We start from the raw sequence: 17341 nt of genomic DNA, 5'->3' as shown, positions 1-17341 counted from the left end.
ATAGATTTTTTTGGGGGATATTTATTATAGCAAACTAGTAAAAAAAAAAAAAATTATAAAAATGCAATAAAACTATCCCCTATTTTGTAAACGCTATAAATTTTGCGCAAACCAACCGATAAACGCTTATTGCGATTTTTTTTACCAAAAATAGGTAGAATACGTATCGGCCTAAACTGAGGAAAAATATTTTTTTTTTATATATTTTTGGGGGATATTTATTACAGCAAAAAGTAAAAAATATTGCATTTTTTTCAAAATTGTCGCTGTATTTTTGTTTATAGCGCAAAAAATAAAAACCGCAGAGGTGATCAAATACCACCAAAAGAAAGCTCTATTTGTGGGGGAAAAAGGACGCCAATTTTGTTTGGGAGGCACGTCGCACGACCGCGCAATTGTCAGTTAACCACTTAAGGACCCCTTCATGTCGATATACGTCAGCAGAAGAGCAAGGCTAGGCACAGGCACGTACCTGTACGTCGCCTTTAAGAGCCCAGCCGCGGGTCGTGAGCACGCCGGCGCATTTGCGACCTGGTCCTGTTCTCCATAACCGCGCCCGCGGGACCCGATCGCCGCCGGTGTCCCGCGATCGGGTCACAGAACTAAAGAACGGGGAGAGGTAAGTATAAACAAACCTTTCCCCGTTCTTCCTAGTGTGGCTGTGACTGATCGTCTGTTCCCTGTGTTAGGGAACGACGATAAGTGACGTCACACGCACACAGCCACGCCCCCCCACAGTAAGAACACTCCCTTAGGGAACACTTAACCCCTACAGCGCCCCCTCCTGGTTAACCCCTTCACTGCCAGTGTCATTTTCACAGATAGTGCATTTTTATAGCACTTTTCGCTGTGAAAAGGACAATGTTCCCAAAAATGTGTCAAAAGTGTCCGTTGTGTCCGCCATAATGTCACAGTCACGAAAAAAAAAAAAACGCTGATCACCGCCATTAGTAGTAAAAAAAACATTATTAATAAAAATGACATAAAACTTCCCCTATTTTGTAAACGCTATAAATTTTGCGCAAACCAATCGATAAACGCTTATTGCGACTTTTTTTTACCAAATATAGGTAGAAGAATACGTATCGGCCTAACCTGAGGGAAAAAAAAAAAATTATATGTTTTTTGGGGATATTTATTATAGCAAGTAAAAAATATTGAATTTTTTTCAAATTTGTCGCTCTATTTTTGTTTATAGCGCAAAAAATTAAAAACCGCAGAGGTGATCAAATACCACCAAAAGGAAGCCAATTTTGTTTGGGAGCCACGTCGCACAACCGCGCAATTGTCAGTTAAAGCGTCGCAAAAAGGGGCCAGGTTCTTTACCTGCATAATGGTCTGGGTCTTAAGTGGTTAAAGTGACGCAGTGCCGAATCGCAAAAAGTGCTCTGGTAAGAAAGGGGGTGAATTCTTCTGGGGCTGAAGTGGTTAAGAAGCGTCATTGTGGGTGCGCGGGCGCCCGCCTCGAACTCCGTGAGTCTGACCGCAGGTCCCGCAGGCTCGAGGTCCGACGGGAGTCCTGCGATCGTCTCACGGAGAGGAAGAACGGGGAAATGCTGATGTAAACAAGCATTTCCCAATTCTGCCTAGTGACAGGACACTGATCAAAGCTTCCTGTGATTGGGAGCGGTGATCAGTGCTGTGTCACACGTAGCCCATCCCCCTACAGTTAGAACACAGCCCGAGGACACACTTAACCCCCTCAGCGCCCCCTACTGGTTACCCCCTTCACTGCCAGTCACATTTACACAGTAATCAGTGCATTTTTATAGCACTGATCGCTGTATAAATGTGAATGGTCCCAAAATAGCGCTAAAAGTGTCCAATGTGTCCGCCATAATGTCACGGCTACGAAAAAATTTAATAAAAAAAATGCTGATCGTCGCCATTAATAGTAAAAAATATATATATTAATAAAAATGCCATAAAACTATCCCCTATTTTGTAGACGCTGTAACTTTTACCAAAAATATGTAGAAGAATATGTATCGGCCTAAAACGGAGGAAAAAATTATATATTTTATATATTTTTTGGGGATATTTATTACTTCAAAAAGTAAAAAATATCCCTTTTTTTTTTTTTTTTAATTGTCGCTCTTTTTTTTGTTTATAGCGCAAAAAATAAAAAACCCGCAGAGGTGATCAAATACCACCAAAAGAAAAGCTTTTTTGTGGGACAAAAGGACATCAATTTTGTTTGGAAGCCACATCTCACGACCGCACAATTGTCAGTTAAAGCGACGCAGTCCCGAATCGCAAAAAGTGCTCTGATCTTTGGGCAGCCAAATGGTCCGGGGCTGAAGTGGTTATCATGGTTTCCTATGGATGTGGTTCACATCTGGGCATTTTATGGAAAGGGCCAGGGACTTTTTGCTGGTGTTTGGTTCCACAGACTTCAATGGATCAAAAGCGTGTATTGAAAAACGCAAAATGCACCAGCAATATGAAAAATGCAACCTGCGTAGGTGTGAATCAGGCCTAGTAGTCTGCTGTCCTTGCTTGCTGCAGCTTAGCATTGCAGGGAAATTGATAGTTGGGAGGGAAAAAATTGTCTATAAAAAACAGGGCTAGAGAATGTTACATTTGCCCTTGGATTTTTTTTGTTTATACTGGCGTGGTGACCTTCTATATCAGGGATATGCAATTAGTGGACCTCCAGCTGTTGCAGAACTACAAATCCCATAAGGCATAGCAATACATTGACAACCTCAAGCATGACACACAGAGGCAGAGGCATGATGGGACTTGTAGTTTTGCAACAGCTGGAGGTCCGCTAATTGCATATCTCGGTTCTATATAAATATGAAATGAAACATAAAATGAAAAGTTGTTGGAAAGAAGATTTGGGAGTTGTTGGAGCTTCAGCTGGAGGACCCAAAAAGTGAAAATCACTAACACTGCCTGTTCCGTGTTGGTAAGTGAAGAGCAGACAGGAAAAGCGCCACTTTTTTTATATGAAAGTGAAGACCTCGTCAGGTGTTTGCATTATATGTATTACACGATGTCCATGAGGCTCCCTACCCATTAACATTTTGTAACCACCTCCTGCCGCATCTGGGAAAATTCCTTGAATGCTTACTTACTAATGTACTTGAGCCGACTTCTAAAAAATAAAAAAAATAAAAAAATCTTCAGTTGTTTAAAAATCCCAGTAAACTGTAAACTCAATTAACAGAGAGTGACTTGCTGGAAGTTATGCAACAAAAAGTGTGTTTGCACTTTCACAGTCTGGCCAGTCGGTGGCACTGTTTGCATGCCTTGCTCACAGTTGGGATCTCTCCATAATGACTCATTTGTAGGGGGATCTGCCTTCACCTCCACACCCTGAGGTCTCCTGGGCTGCTGCTGCACCCCAAAAAATATATGAATCTGTAAGCCTGTGTGTGCGCCATCCCACATAAGGGGGTTTTCTTCACACCTCCGCCTCTAATCCCGAACAGGGAATACTGAACCCTGCACAGAGAAGGTCACGGTACAGATGTGACTAAGTGTAACGCAACGTCAGATCACAAAAGTATTTCATTTATATCCACTTAGCGTGTGAACTGCCTCCCACTATCAGGCTTGCCTCGCAAATTTAAAGGGATTCTCCACTTGAAAAGCTGAAGTTTAAGTATGCCTTTAACTTTTATATAGTTACATTAGTCCAACTTGAACCCAGGGGCGGACTGACCATTGAGGCACTTGGGCACTGCCCGAGGGCCCCATGCCACTAGGGGGCCCCATCAGGGTTGCCAGGCTCAGTAAAACCAGGGACAGTATGTAAAAATCTGTGTTTTTTTTACATCTGTCCCTCATATGTCCGAAACAAACATGCTTTTGATGTGAAAATCCCAAGATTTTAGCTGCTCCACCTCTGCACTGCCACCTGGCATGGTGGCCATCTGTAAGCCCAGGGGGCCCCATAGTCTTCTATTGCCCAGGGCCCCATGAGTTGTCAGTCCGCCCCTGCTTGAACCAATGTATGCAAGTACATGAAACGCTGGAAGAGACTGTAGTAGTCACTGCTACTACATTGATTTCAGCTATCTTTTGTGTCCCCTGGCTGCCCTGTTGTAACCTGATCACAGAAGGTCACCTGCTCGGCACAGGCACCATTCACGGAATACTCTGCATTTTCTATTAGATTGTAAGCTCCTCTGAGCAGGGCCTTCTTAACCCTTTTGTATTTCATTGTATTATAACTGTATTGTCTTCCTTTTATATCGTAAAGTGCTGCGTAAAACTGTTAGCTCTATATAAGACCTGTATACTAATAATAATAATAATAATAATAAATGTTTTTAACCACTAGTCATTCATCCGCCGCCAAAAGACGGCGGGGGGGAAGACTCTGTTATCCTGGGTGGACGTCATATGACGTTGCGCCTTTAAAAACCACTAGGGGGCGTGCGTGCGCCACCGTCACCGAGGACCCGGTGCGAGTGCCCGGCGGCAGCCGATGCACCCGCGATTGCTCAGGAACTGAGCAGGAACGTGGATCTGTGTGTGTAAACACACAGATCCACGTCCTGTCAGGGAGAGGGGACCGATGGTGTGTCCCTTGTATATAGGGACAACCATCGGTCACCTCCACCAGTCACTCCCCTCCCCCCACAGTAAGAATGACTAATTAGGGAATACATTAAGCCCTTCCTCGCCCCCTAGTGTAAACCCCTTTCCTGCCAGTCACATTTATACCAGTAATCAGTGCATATTTAAAGCAGGGATCGCTGTATAAATGTAATTGGTCCCAAAAATGTGTCAAAAGTGTCCGCCGCAATATCGCAGTCACGATAAAAAACACAGATCGCTGCCATTACTAGTAAAAAAGAAATAATAATAAAAATGCTATCAATCTATCCCCTATTTTGTAGATGCTATAACTTTTGCGCAAAGCAATCAATAAACGCTTAATGCGTTTTTTTTTTACCAAAAATATGTAGAAGAATATGTATCGGCCTAAACGGAGGAAAAAATGTGTTTTAAAAAAAAAAAAAAAATGGATATTTATTATAGCTAAAAATAAAAAATAGTGTTTTATTTCAAACTTGTCCCTCTTCTTTTGATTATAGCGCAAGAAATAAAAACCGCAGCAGTGATCAAAAACCACCAAAAGAAAGCTCTATTTGTGGGGAAAAAAATATAAAAATTTCATTTGGGTACAGTGTTGCATGACCGCGCAATTGTCATTCAAAGTGTGAGAGCGCTAAAAGCTGAAAATAGGTCTGGGCAGGAAGGGGGTGAAAGTGCCCTGTAGGCAAGTGGTTAAAGAATGCAACATGTTTTCTGATTGGATGAGGTGGAGAGGCGGTGGAAGCATGATGTGCACCGTGTCTATTTACAAAACACTTTTCATTCACTGAGAGAATGCAAAGTGTTCTCTGAATGGCGCTCCTGCCAAGACAGTGACCTCTTGTGTTCAGTAAGCAGCAGGGCAGATGCTCTGCATGGGACCATTAACCGGTTCCCGATCGGCTCACGCAGATATACTGCTGCTGCTGCCCTCTGGTGGCTCTCCTGGGCGAAGCTGTATATATACGGGATTTCACCCAGGAGAGCCACCAGAGGGCATGCGCCTACTACAGTGATTTCCAGCTTCCACAGGGATCCCACACAGTTACCGTCACCTAACTAAAAGAAAGGCATTCAGGTCATGTGGCCGCTGTGATTGGCTGTCAGAGCGGTCACATGATTGGAAAGCTCCCAATTGCAAGCATGCATCGGGAGCTTACTGATCCCCACTGGCTACTGTGCTGGGAGTGTGCTCTCAGCATAGCAAGTTGTTTTAACAGAGCCGCATGTATGCAGCTGCAAGGTGTTAAGGCATAGTTCACACCTATGCATTTTTTTGTGATTTTTGTAGAAATGCACTACAGTCCATGTAACATGGCTTCCTATGGGACAGGGTCACGTTGATGCTTTTTTCAGCCGCTGCGTTTTTTGGAAGGGGCAGGGACTTTAAATGCAGACCGGTGTGTTTTTGGTTTAATAGACTTTAATAGGAAAGCTGCAGAAAAACATGTAGTGCATTTTTTGTTGCGATTTGTGTTTTTTGAATTGCCCAACAACAAATTGGCCAAAAAATAAAGGAAAAAAAAACGAAAACATACAAAAGAATGCAAAACACAAAATGCATAACAAAAACATGGGAAAAAACACCCGTGCGAAAGTGCAAAACGCACCGCAAATACAGATCAAAAGCAAACTGCACAGGTGTGAACCAGGACCTGAGGCCCACCCGCCAAGCAGCTGCAAATATGCGTATGGCTGGCATCAAGAGGTTAGGATCTGTGTAGAACATTTCCAAACAAGAGCTGAATGGTACTTTTAAAGGTTTAGAGAAAGCTGCTCAAAGCTTGTCAAAAGCTTGCTGAAAGTTTCATAAAAGCGTGCGTTTTGTTATAGAAGTTGAAGCCCATGTGAAACAGGTCTTGCGCTCCTCCTGTATTAGTGTGCCCCCAGTCTGGATTGAGGGGCAACAAAGACACCTATGGACCGCAGCATTGTCAGTCTGAGGGGAAGGGATGTTAAATTTACTAGCACAGGGCTCAAAATTTCCAGTCCTGAGCTACTAGCCAGGCCGCAAGGGTTACTCGCCACCAGTTGCCCCGCCCAACCCCTACCATGCCCCGCCCCGAATCCCACCCTCATAAATTATCTCATGAAATTACACTTGTTTTATTCAGAATTAAGTTATAAAAATAAATATTAACAACTTTATCTTTGTCCACATTGCAGCCATGTGTCCCCAATGCAGCCATGTGTCCCCAATGCAGCTCTGTGTCCCCCAATGCAGCTCTGTGTCCCCCAATGCAGCTCTGTGTCCCCCAATGCAGCCATGTGTCCCCAATGCAGCCATGTGTCCCCAATGCAGCCATGTGTCCCCAATGCAGCCATGTGTCCCCAATGCAGCCATGTGTCCCCAATGCAGCCCTGTGTCCCCCAATGCAGCCCTGTGTCCCCCAATGCAGCTCTGTGTCCCCCAATGCAGCTCTGTGTCCCCCAATGCAGCTCTGTGTCCCCCAATGCAGCTCTGTGTCCCCCAATGCAGCTCTGTGTCCCCCAATGCAGCTCTGTGTCCCCCAATGCAGCTCTGTGTCCCCCAATGCAGCCCTGTGTCCCCAATGCAGCCATGTGTCCCCAATGCAGCCATGTGTCCCCCAATGCAGCTCTGTGTCCCCCAATGCAGCTCTGTGTCCCCCAATGCAGCTCTGTGTCCCCCAATGCAGCTCTGTGTCCCCCAATGCAGCCATGTGTCCCCAATGCAGCCATGTGTCCCCCAATGCAGCTCTGTGTCCCCCAATGCAGCTCTGTGTCCCCCAATGCAGCCATGTGTCCCCAATGCAGCCATGTGTCCCCAATGCAGCCATGTGTCCCCAATGCAGCCCTGTGTCCCCAATGCAGCCCTGTGTCCCCCAATGCAGCCATGTGTCCCCCAATGCAGCCATGTGTCCCCCAATGCAGCCATGTGTCCCCAATGCAGCCCTGTGTCCCCAATGCAGCTCTGTGTCCCCAATGCAGCTCTGTGTCCCCAATGCAGCTCTGTGTCCTGTGTAGGCCCGTAGGGGAAGAGAAAGGAAAAGAGAGACGCTGCCGCCTGGTTGATCAGCGCGCAGGGAACAGCTTTCATTTCAATAGCTGTGTTCCCCGCCGCGCGCCGAGATATAAAGCCCCTCCCCCTTGTTCGGGCACTTTGATAAACAGATCACCCGTCCAATCCTGGGATGGGTGATCTGTCCATCAAAGTGCACGGACAGGGGAGGGGGCTGTATATGACGGCGCACGGCGGGGGAACACAGCTATAGAAATGAAAGCTGTTCACGGCACGCTGATCAACCAGGCAGCAGCGTCTCTCCTCTCCTTTCTCCTTTCCTACTATTGCTCCGAAAAACCCAGGCCGCCGGTGATCTGACGATATGGTTTCCGGCTATCGAGATGGTTCCTGTAAGGACTGTGCAGGCGCAATCCTTGCCAACGGAAATCACCGAACCTCCAGGGCGACGTGAAATTTGAGGTAAGTGGCCAGTCGGCCTCACGTCCTCGCTTCGCTTGGCCTCCTAGCTCTTTTTTTAACATCCTCCAATCCACGGGGATGTATAGGAATGAGCCTGGATGCCGGCCGAGGTTCGGAGATTTCCATCGGCAAGGATTGCGCCTGCGCAGTCCTTACAGGAACCATCTCGATAGAGGAACCATACCGACAAGTCACCGGCGGTGCTCCCCCCGCCCACAGGCAGTCCACACGCCAGACCTCAAAATCCACTCGCCTTTTGCAATCAGGCGAGTGGATTTTTTGAGGGCTGTACTAGCAGATTTAAATGCGCTAACAAATTGAAGCTGAACTCACACTTTATAAGCAGTTACAGCCACAGTTATTTTTTTTCTTTTTGGGATATAGGTTTTACGTAAATAAAAAAAATCTGATCATTGTAAGCGCCCCTCTCAGTGTTAAATGGTTTGTCTCATCCCTGTAACTTCAAAATCTGCAGGACAGCTTGTTCTGTTGAAAAACAGACTTACTGGACAGATCACCAGGAAAGGAAAGAAAGCCTTTAAAAAGAAAACGAATGCAGCCACCACATCTAAGAATTGCTAAGCTGCAATATCAGGAAAGTTTGCTTTTGGGTTTAATACCGCTTTAAAGTGTATGCATAGGCAAAACTTTTTTTCAGTTTTGGATAGTGGGGAAGGGTTAAAAAAGGGTTAAAAAAACAATGCCCGTATTTTTTTTACATGTTTGCCCCATTGGAAAGATTTTCCTTCACTTCCTGCAACAGGAAATAGGTGAGGGAAATGCTTCCCTTAGATCTTGGTGACCAGAACAGGAAGATTTACCCTCACCATGTGGGAGAACCAAAATTTGGGATTTTCCATCACGTTTTGCTTGGTGACAATGGTCACAAGGAATATTAGGGAATAAATGTACCTAGCAAAGTTTAAAAAAATAAAAAAAACACTTGGTGGTGATTTATCTCCCTCCCTACTCCATCCAAAAATGAGGGATCCATGCACACCAGCTTAAAAAAATAAAAAAAATGCTCCTAGCAGCAGCGTTTAGCAGTTTTGTTTTTCTGCCTCTAGAAGCAAAATAATGTTATCCTAATGCCGCGTACACACGGCCGTTTTTTGTGATGAAAAAAAACGACATTTTTAAAAACGTCATTTAAAATGACAGTGTGTGGGGAAAACGTTGTTTTATGTCTTCTGAAAAACGTAAAAAAAAAAAAAAAAAAACGAACAATTTTTTATATCGTTTTTCAAAACGTATTTTTTTGTGTCATAAAAAATGATCGTGTGTAGGCTAAAATGACGTTTAAAACAACGTTTTTAAACCCGCGCATGCTCAGAAGCAAGTTATGACGCGAGCTTGAATGGAACAGAGTGCCGCCGTACGTGCTGAACGTAACCGCGCTTTGCTAGAGCATTTTAAAAAAACGATGGTGTGTAGGCAATGTCGTTTTTTAAAATGAAGTTTGAAAAACGTAAATTATTTATAATGAGAAAAAACAACGTTTTTTTACAAGACAAAAAACGACCGTTTTTTACGCGGCATTAGTGTCCACCCACCATGCACACTTTGCAGTCTACAGAAGTTTTTCAAGCTCAGAAATTAAAAGCAGAAAAACACCCCCGTTGCGTTTTTTCCCCCAGCATAAAAAAAAAAAAAAAACATTGAACGTTCCCAGAGGCTCCTAAACTCTGCCAAACACTGCTAACTAGAAGGTTGTTAAGATGCAGGCGACCGCCACGTCCTCAACCACTTCAGCCCCGGACCATTTTGCTGGTCAATGACCGGGCCACTTTTTGCGATTTGGCACTGCGTCGCTTTAACTGACAATTGCGCGGTCGCGCGACGTGGCTCCCAAACAACATTTCTGCAGGAAGGAGGGTTATGTCCGGAGGGACCGCCCCCTGGGCGGGGCTGTTCAACTCTGTTAGGCTCCATTCACACCTAGGCGTATTGTCTCCTGTAGCGCGACGCTATTGCAGCCTGCAATACGCTGGAGGGGTGATTTAACATTGTCGGCTATGGAGATGGTTCACATCTCCACGCCGAAACGCCGTACGCCTGAAGCTTAAAACAAGTGCCGGACCTTTTTTTCAGGCGGCTTTCGGCATAGCCGACAATGTTGATCACCCCTCCGGCGTATGTTAGGCTTAAAAAACGCTGCATTTTGTCGCGGCAAATCGCGGGACAAAACGCTGCAATTTGTCGCGGCAAATCGTGGTAACATACGCCACGTTCAGGTGTGAATGCAGCCTTAAAGTAACATGTATTTAAATCTCCAACATGTTTCTGCCTAGTCCTCTCCTGTGAACAGGAACATAACCCACTTGTCAAGACTTGAGAAGCCTGTGTCCGTCCATGGACGACAGAGAAAAGGATTTTACGGGGAGTACAAAAAATCCTATTTTTAAATGTGCAGGCAACTGTTTATTTTTTATAGGTCTGTGCATATCTAATAAAGATACCATTGTTTTGCAGAGGGTAAAATTCTTGCCGCTAAGCAGGGCTTTGCAGTTGTGGCATGTGTATAACCTCCAGCCACTGCAGCTAAAGGGGTAGCAGTAAGGAGTGATAAAGCGTGGCTGGACCATGAGGTTTTACCGCCCCCAAACCTCACGTGTGAATGAGCCATAACAATCAGAGACAAAAGTAGGATCACATATGGTATGGATCACATATGGTATGGTTAAAAGTGGATCTAAACTCAAAAAAGTCCTATGTCTGCTAGCTTTCCCTACAACTACAAAAAAATGGCCCTAGACCTCCAAGTAGGAAGCCCCTGTGTCCCAGTGGTCAATGCCTCCCTTCTTGCTCCTTCTGTTAGCTGTGGCCCACGTCTGTAAGACGTGGTGGATCTGAATGGCTGTTCAAGCAATGGTCACTGGGATCTTGGGGGCACCCTGCTCCAATCAGGAGTTTTCTCTGATCCAGACCAACTACTGTCAGGTAGAATTGGAGTCCATCATATTTAAAATAATTAAATTAGTAAACGAAACGGATCGATTTACCTGAGCAAATGGGGTAACAATGAGGTCTTCAGCGTGCCTGAAAAAGAAGAGAAGGAGACATTAGTCAGGATACAAAATCTCACTATTCTCTCCTGGATTTGTGTTAAAGATTTATGAATAGTTGAGCTACCGCAGGGATAGGTGTCTAATCTCTGTCAGTGACGAAACAGGAATGTTGAGGGTTGTTTTAAGGTTAATTAGGGTGAATTGAGGTGAATCATTGCTTCCTAGTAGTAGTCCCATTCACAGGACTTGTTCTGTAATCCTGAAGATGGTTTGTAGCTCATCCAAGCCAATTCTTCAGTTTAAAACTGAAGTGGCTTAGATAAGGTACAAAATGCCCCTTAAAAATTACAGATCAAGTCCAGTTGAATGTGACCAACTTTTACTAGATATACCATAACCGGGATAAATGAGAACCTTCACAGCCATACAGGTCTATGCTTTGTCATGTTGGAAAATATGAAAAGCCAACCTAAAATGCAAATATGTACCGTATTTATCGGCGTATACCGCACACTTTTTTGCCCTGAAAATCAGGGCAAAAACGTGGGTGCGCGGTATATGCCGATACCCGCTTTCCCGCGCCGAGTTTTGAATACTGCGCCGACATATACCGAGCGCAGTACACTCGGGTATAGTCGGGCAGTCTCGGCTCCTTCCGCGCTCACGTCCTGGACGTACAGGACGTTAACGCAAGAGTTGCCGAGCATTGCCGACAATACACGAGTGTACTGCGCTCTGTATATGTCGGCGCAGTATTCAAACTCGGCGCGGGAAACGAGCGGGGAGGACGCCGCAGAAGGACGCCGGACCCGACAAAGAGGACACCCAAAGCCGCAGAAGGATGCCGGACCCGACGAAGAGGACACCCGAAGCCTTAGAAGGATGCCGGACCCGACGAAAAGGACACCCGAAGCCGCAGATGGACGCCGGACCCGACGAGGCCGCCGATGGACGCCACGCAAGACACCAAAACTGTAAGTACAAAAAAAAAACTTTTTTTCCACAGGATTCGGGGCAACTTTAGGGGTGCGCGGTATACGCGGGAGCGCGTTATACCGCGATAAATACGGTACTTAATATTCACAAAATACCACGAGCAAACCAAAACCCAGGATACTCTTATGATTTTTGGCTCCTAATCAAGTTTGACTTGCTATTGGTCAATGAGGTCATCCTGATCGATAAGGAGCAATGTCTATGTGCAAGGCAGGAAACATATGTATTGTAGAATGCGTCAAGATTTGGGGCACCTATAGGGGGGTCTACAATTATGTTTAGGCACCTTTAGGTACTTGAAGGTCTTAAGTCCTTTAAGAAGGTTTAAAGTGAACACAGAATCACTTTAAAGCTGCTGAACAATCACAGCTGCCATTTTATCTTTCTACAGTTGTATATGTAGCGCCCCCATACTTTCAGTATGGGCACTACGCTAAAGTTAGTGGGGAATGGGAGAGTTACTTTGTTCCCATTCAAAATTTGCTAAAATTGGGACTTCTGTCACTCCAGAAGCGTCCACTGGGTCAGTCTGTGCTCCAGGAATGCAATACCATCCCTGGCCAGCAGTTGGCACCAGAGGGGTTCTGGCAGAGCAACTTTCCCCAGCAGCCAATCAGAGAAGTTTCTCCCTTGCAAGGCATGCTGGGGAGGGGTATATCTGTGACAGGTGCCATGTGCTAACCAAGTTTCGCAGGGTCCGAGTTCCAGGTGCGGCATCCACCTTCAGGGTGCGCACATCCATGGACCCCGCCAGCGAGGCCCACCAGGCCAGAATTGCAGTCTACCTAAACCCTCATCCTGAGGTGAAAGGGGACTCCAGTGACTTACTGGGTTCCCGGCTCTATTGAGAGGATCCCAGGCTGGGTGCCGTTCGATTGGGGAGTCGGCTTGAGGAGAACCCGGAGGCAGGTTGTCCAACAGGGCTTGAGCGAGCCAATCGGGGATCTGGTGACCGGAATGGTGACAGGTACGTGTTGCTGTCATCCAGTGACCTATGTTACAAACCTACTGGGAGGATTCGCTCAATTTATCCCTCTAGCTCACCTAAAGTAATCGGCCTGTGGCAGAGGCCCTAGAGCCAGGTCTGTGAGAGAGATCTGTTCCTCCCAGAAAATCTTAAGTGACGCTTTGGCTGCCAGGCTTGTGAGAGGGGTCTGTCCGGGGGCACTTTACCCACTCCAACTAGAGTGGGGCAACGAATAACAGTTTGGTACTCTTTCGAGCAAGTACTGCTCAATTAATATCCGGGCCTGACACTGCAAGGTTCTTCTTCATCAACCTGCTCTTCCCACTTAATGTTGATGTTGGCCGTGTTTGGCCTGGAATAAAGCATTGGAAAACCCTTTATTCACTGTCTGGACCTTCGCTCACTGCTTTGTTCTCCAACTGCACCCATACGCCACATTAAGGTAACTCAATATGCCGATCCCAAAAACAAATCATCGGCTCCTGCGGGGGTAGCGCTACATAAGGTTATTCACTTCTTTTTGCCACACATCTCTGACTTTCCTAAGAGAAGTAGCCAGTCTTCCACTGCCAGATTAGTATCATACAATGCAGTATGCTCCATATCATTGTGTCTACAGAAACAAAGTACCCGTACTGGCCATAGCAATCAGATTCTGGGTACCATTTTCCTAGTTTCTGCTAGAAAATGTTAATTAGGGAACCTAGCTGATTGCCAAGGAGGAACTTTAAACACAAGAGGTGCAATGACAAACTTACGCTTCGCTGGTGACCGAGGAGTTCCGCGACATGGTTTTCGGGGACATGTCATAGTCGCTGTCAGAGCGGTACAGGAACGACTCTCTCCTCTGGCTTTGCGGGAAGCTGGGGTGCAGCACCAGCCCTGGACTCGCCTGCGAATCGATCGGGCTGCGACCTGGAGATGGCCCATTTTCCACATCGAAGCTGGAGAGGGAAGAAAAAGTAAAATTTGCTGGCTGTAGGAAATACATGGGTAACAGCTCTATTTGTACTGTGATTATTAATGCTATACATTCATGCTACCCCACAATTGCTGGGAGTAAAAAAAAAGACCCGACAGTCCCGGTTATATATATTGCATGCTGGCCCATGTTGTGAGACATGGCAAAATGTTACAAAACCTCAAGAGCAAGCCTTTTTTTCATTTTTTCTCAGAAAATAGGTGCTGGAACTTAACCATAACCCCCCCCAAACGCCCCCCCCCCCCACATACACACACACACACTCCAAACCACATCAAATAGTGGGTGAAATCATACTAATAGTGGGAGGGTTTTAAAGGGGCATTAAATACCAGGAGTGGATTATGTATAGAGTGCAGAGTTTAGTAGGGTTACACACAGAATGCAGAGTTTAGGGTTGTGCTACATACATATAGGTAGATTCACAAAGAGTTAGGCCGGCTTATCTACAGATAAGCCGACCTAACTCTGAATCCAAGCGACCTATGTTTAAGTGTATTCTCTAACAGAGATACACTTAAACACTTGCGCCGTCCTATCTTAGATTGCAATGTTTTGGCTTACCGCTAGGTGGCGCTTCCATTGCGGCCGGCGTAGATTATGAAAATGAGCATTTATGACGATTCCCGAACGAACGCGAGCCCGCCGCAGTCGATTAACGTTGTTTCCGTAAGGCCTTAGGCGGCCTAAAGTTATTCCACCTATGAGGTGGAATAACAATGTTAAAGTATGGCCGCCGTTCCCGCCGCGAGGTTCAAATTTTTTAAGTCGTTTGCGGAAGTCGTCCGCGAATCGGGAGTTACGTTTTTTACGTCTGCGTTGAAATCAATATGCCCGTACGGCCAATTAGCCGCAATGCGCACTGGGAAATGTAGTCGCCCGGCGCATGCGCAGTGTCAAAGCCTCATTTCTATACAACACGCCCCCCTCCAAGTCATTTGAATTAGGCGCCCTTACGCCCGCTCGTTTTAGGCTACACCACCGTAGATTAGCAGGTAAGTAGATTGTGAATCACTACTAGCCTAACTAATTTACGGCGGTGTAGCCTAAAAAGGCTAGGCTAGGCTGCCCTAAATCTAAATTTAGGCCAATGTATGTGAATCTACCTAATAGTTCAGAGTTCAGGGGTGCACTAAACACAGAGTGCAGAACCCTCTCCCATAGCTGCTTACTTCTGCATTAAGGGTGAGCTCTGGCGTGTTCGCATAGAACACGTGCAGAGCCCGCCAGGAAGTCTGTATGGCGCTGTGCTAATAACAGCCAGGGAGACATTTCACGATCCCTGCAGCCGAGCATCGGGACAATGTCTCCCTGGCTGTGATTAGCACAGCGCCGTGCACACTTCCTGGCAGGCTCTGCACATGTTCTATGTGAACACGCCAGAGCTCATCCTTATTCTGCATCCTCCATCCACATCTCACCTTCACCCCTCCTTTTCCCTAGTACCTCCCCGCACACTGTAAGTGGCTCCACCTCTCTCATTTGCAGGGCGATCATCCAGTGGGGATGCCAGCAGCCACAGTGCACCCCAGGCACCTACATCTCCCAGTTCCCCACCCTGAACTCAGTGGGAGCCGCTCAGGAGATCCGATCAGTGGGAACCATTGGAAGACGAGCTATCACCTGTAAACACAGAAGCCGGACTTCTGTGTTTACAAGCAATAGTGGTGAGCAGGGAGCAAAGGACCTGAGACAGAGTTCCAGTTCAAGTTCCAGCTGAAAAAAAGCCCTGCTCAAGAGCAATTCCAGGAGCAAAGTGAAACCAACCAGAAAACAGCCAATTCCATCCAGCAAAACACTACAATGGTGCTAAATATCAACCATGCTAACGGCAAGTTTATAAAATATAATTAAATAGCCTTAAAGGCCCCTTTCTACATGACCCCCGAGTCCACTAATTTCACAGCACACCTTGACCTGTCCCTAAATATACAAAATGTTTTCTATCCCACATCTTGAGCATGTCCACATGCCTTGGCCCAAAATTCTGGAAAGCTCCTGGTCCACCATCAGTAGTGGAATGGATACCACAGCTCCCAGCTGTCCCTGATTTCGAGGGACTGTCCCCCATTTGGAGCAAAGTCCCTCTGTCCCTCATTCCTCCTCATTTGTCCCTCATCTAGACAGTTGTATATAGAATGTACTTTTTATCTATCAAAAAGTTTTTTTCCAGTACTAAACCTTTCATCCAATTTCTAAATTGCTGCATTTGTAAATTGCAAGGGCCAGTATAAAGGAATAGTAGTGGTAAAAAGGCACTTGTGGGCTTAACCAATCATTATTTTTGTACAATTCTCCTTTAACCACTTAAGGACCCCTTCATGCCGATATACGTCGGCAGAATGGCACGGCTGGGCACGTGACCCGATCCGAAGCTCCGTGACCGCGGGACCCGATTGCCGCCGGTGTCCCCCGTTAGGTCCGCCGGAGCTGAAGAACGGGGAGAGGTGTGTGTAAACACACCTTCCCTGTTCTTCGTTGTGGCAGTGTCATTGATCGTGTGTTCCCCGTTATAGGTAAACACGATCAATGACATCACACGTCCAGCCCCGCCCCCTACAGTTAGAAACACATATGAGGTCACACTTAACACCTTCAGCGCCCCCTTGTGGTTAACTCCCAAACTGCAATTGTCATTTTCACAGTAAACAATGCATTTTTTGCTGTGAAAATGACAATGGTCCCAAAAATGTGTCAAAATTGTCAGATGTGTCCGCCATAATGTCGCGGTCACGAAAAAGATCGCTGCCATTAGTAGTAAAAAAAAAAAAATATTAATAAAAATGCAATAAAACTGTCTCCTATTTTGTAAACGCTATAAATTTTGCGCAAACCAATCGATAAACGCTTATTGCGATTTTTTTTCCAAAAATAGGTGGAAGAATACGTATCGGCCTAAACTGAGAAAAAAAATGTTTTTTTATATCTTTTTTGGGGATATTTATTATAGCAAAAAGAAAAAAAATATCGATTTTTTTCAAAATTGTCGCTCTATTTTTGTTTATAAAAACTGCAGAGGTGATCAAATACCACCAAAAGAAAGCTCTATTTGTGGGGAAAAAAAGGACGCATATTTTGTTTGGGAGCCACATCGCACGACCGCGCAATTGTCAGTTAAAGCGACGCAGTGCCGAATCGCAAAAACTGGCCAGGTCCTTTACCTGCATTTTGGTCCGGGTCTTAAGTGGTTAAGGAGGGCAATACAGGGGCTGTGTCCTATGTCTACAAACTTTTGCAAATAGGGGTGTCTCATTGTTATCTCAGAAAGTTGGAAGGTGTGGGATATTACAAGTCGTCAAGATACATCTAATGGACGGGAGTCTCCAAAAATGCTTACTGTGAAAAATCGGGACAAGATAGTTACACTTAAAAAAAAAAAAAAAAAAAACATA

At 45.7% G+C, this 17341-nt stretch overlaps 1 protein-coding gene across 1 annotated transcript in view; it reads right to left on the bottom strand.

Moving 5' to 3' along the window:
* PDE4A (phosphodiesterase 4A) overlaps positions 1 to 13975 on the bottom strand; it is a 114020-nt gene extending 100045 nt beyond the window's left edge. Inside the window, exons 1-2 of the mRNA XM_040346417.1 lie at positions 13726 to 13975; positions 10999 to 11035 (exon numbers count right to left, since the gene is read on the bottom strand). Of these exons, the coding sequence (XP_040202351.1) occupies positions 10999 to 11035; positions 13726 to 13958 (270 nt within the window). The 5' untranslated portion in view covers positions 13959 to 13975. The remainder of the gene's footprint in view (positions 1 to 10998; positions 11036 to 13725) is intronic.
* Between the last annotated feature and the right edge of the window lie 3366 nt (positions 13976 to 17341).

The sequence above is a fragment of the Rana temporaria genome, chromosome 3, assembly GCF_905171775.1.
Source record: "Rana temporaria chromosome 3, aRanTem1.1, whole genome shotgun sequence".
Taxonomy (NCBI): domain Eukaryota; kingdom Metazoa; phylum Chordata; class Amphibia; order Anura; family Ranidae; genus Rana; species Rana temporaria.
This window is presented reverse-complemented; position numbering and strand designations above follow the sequence as displayed.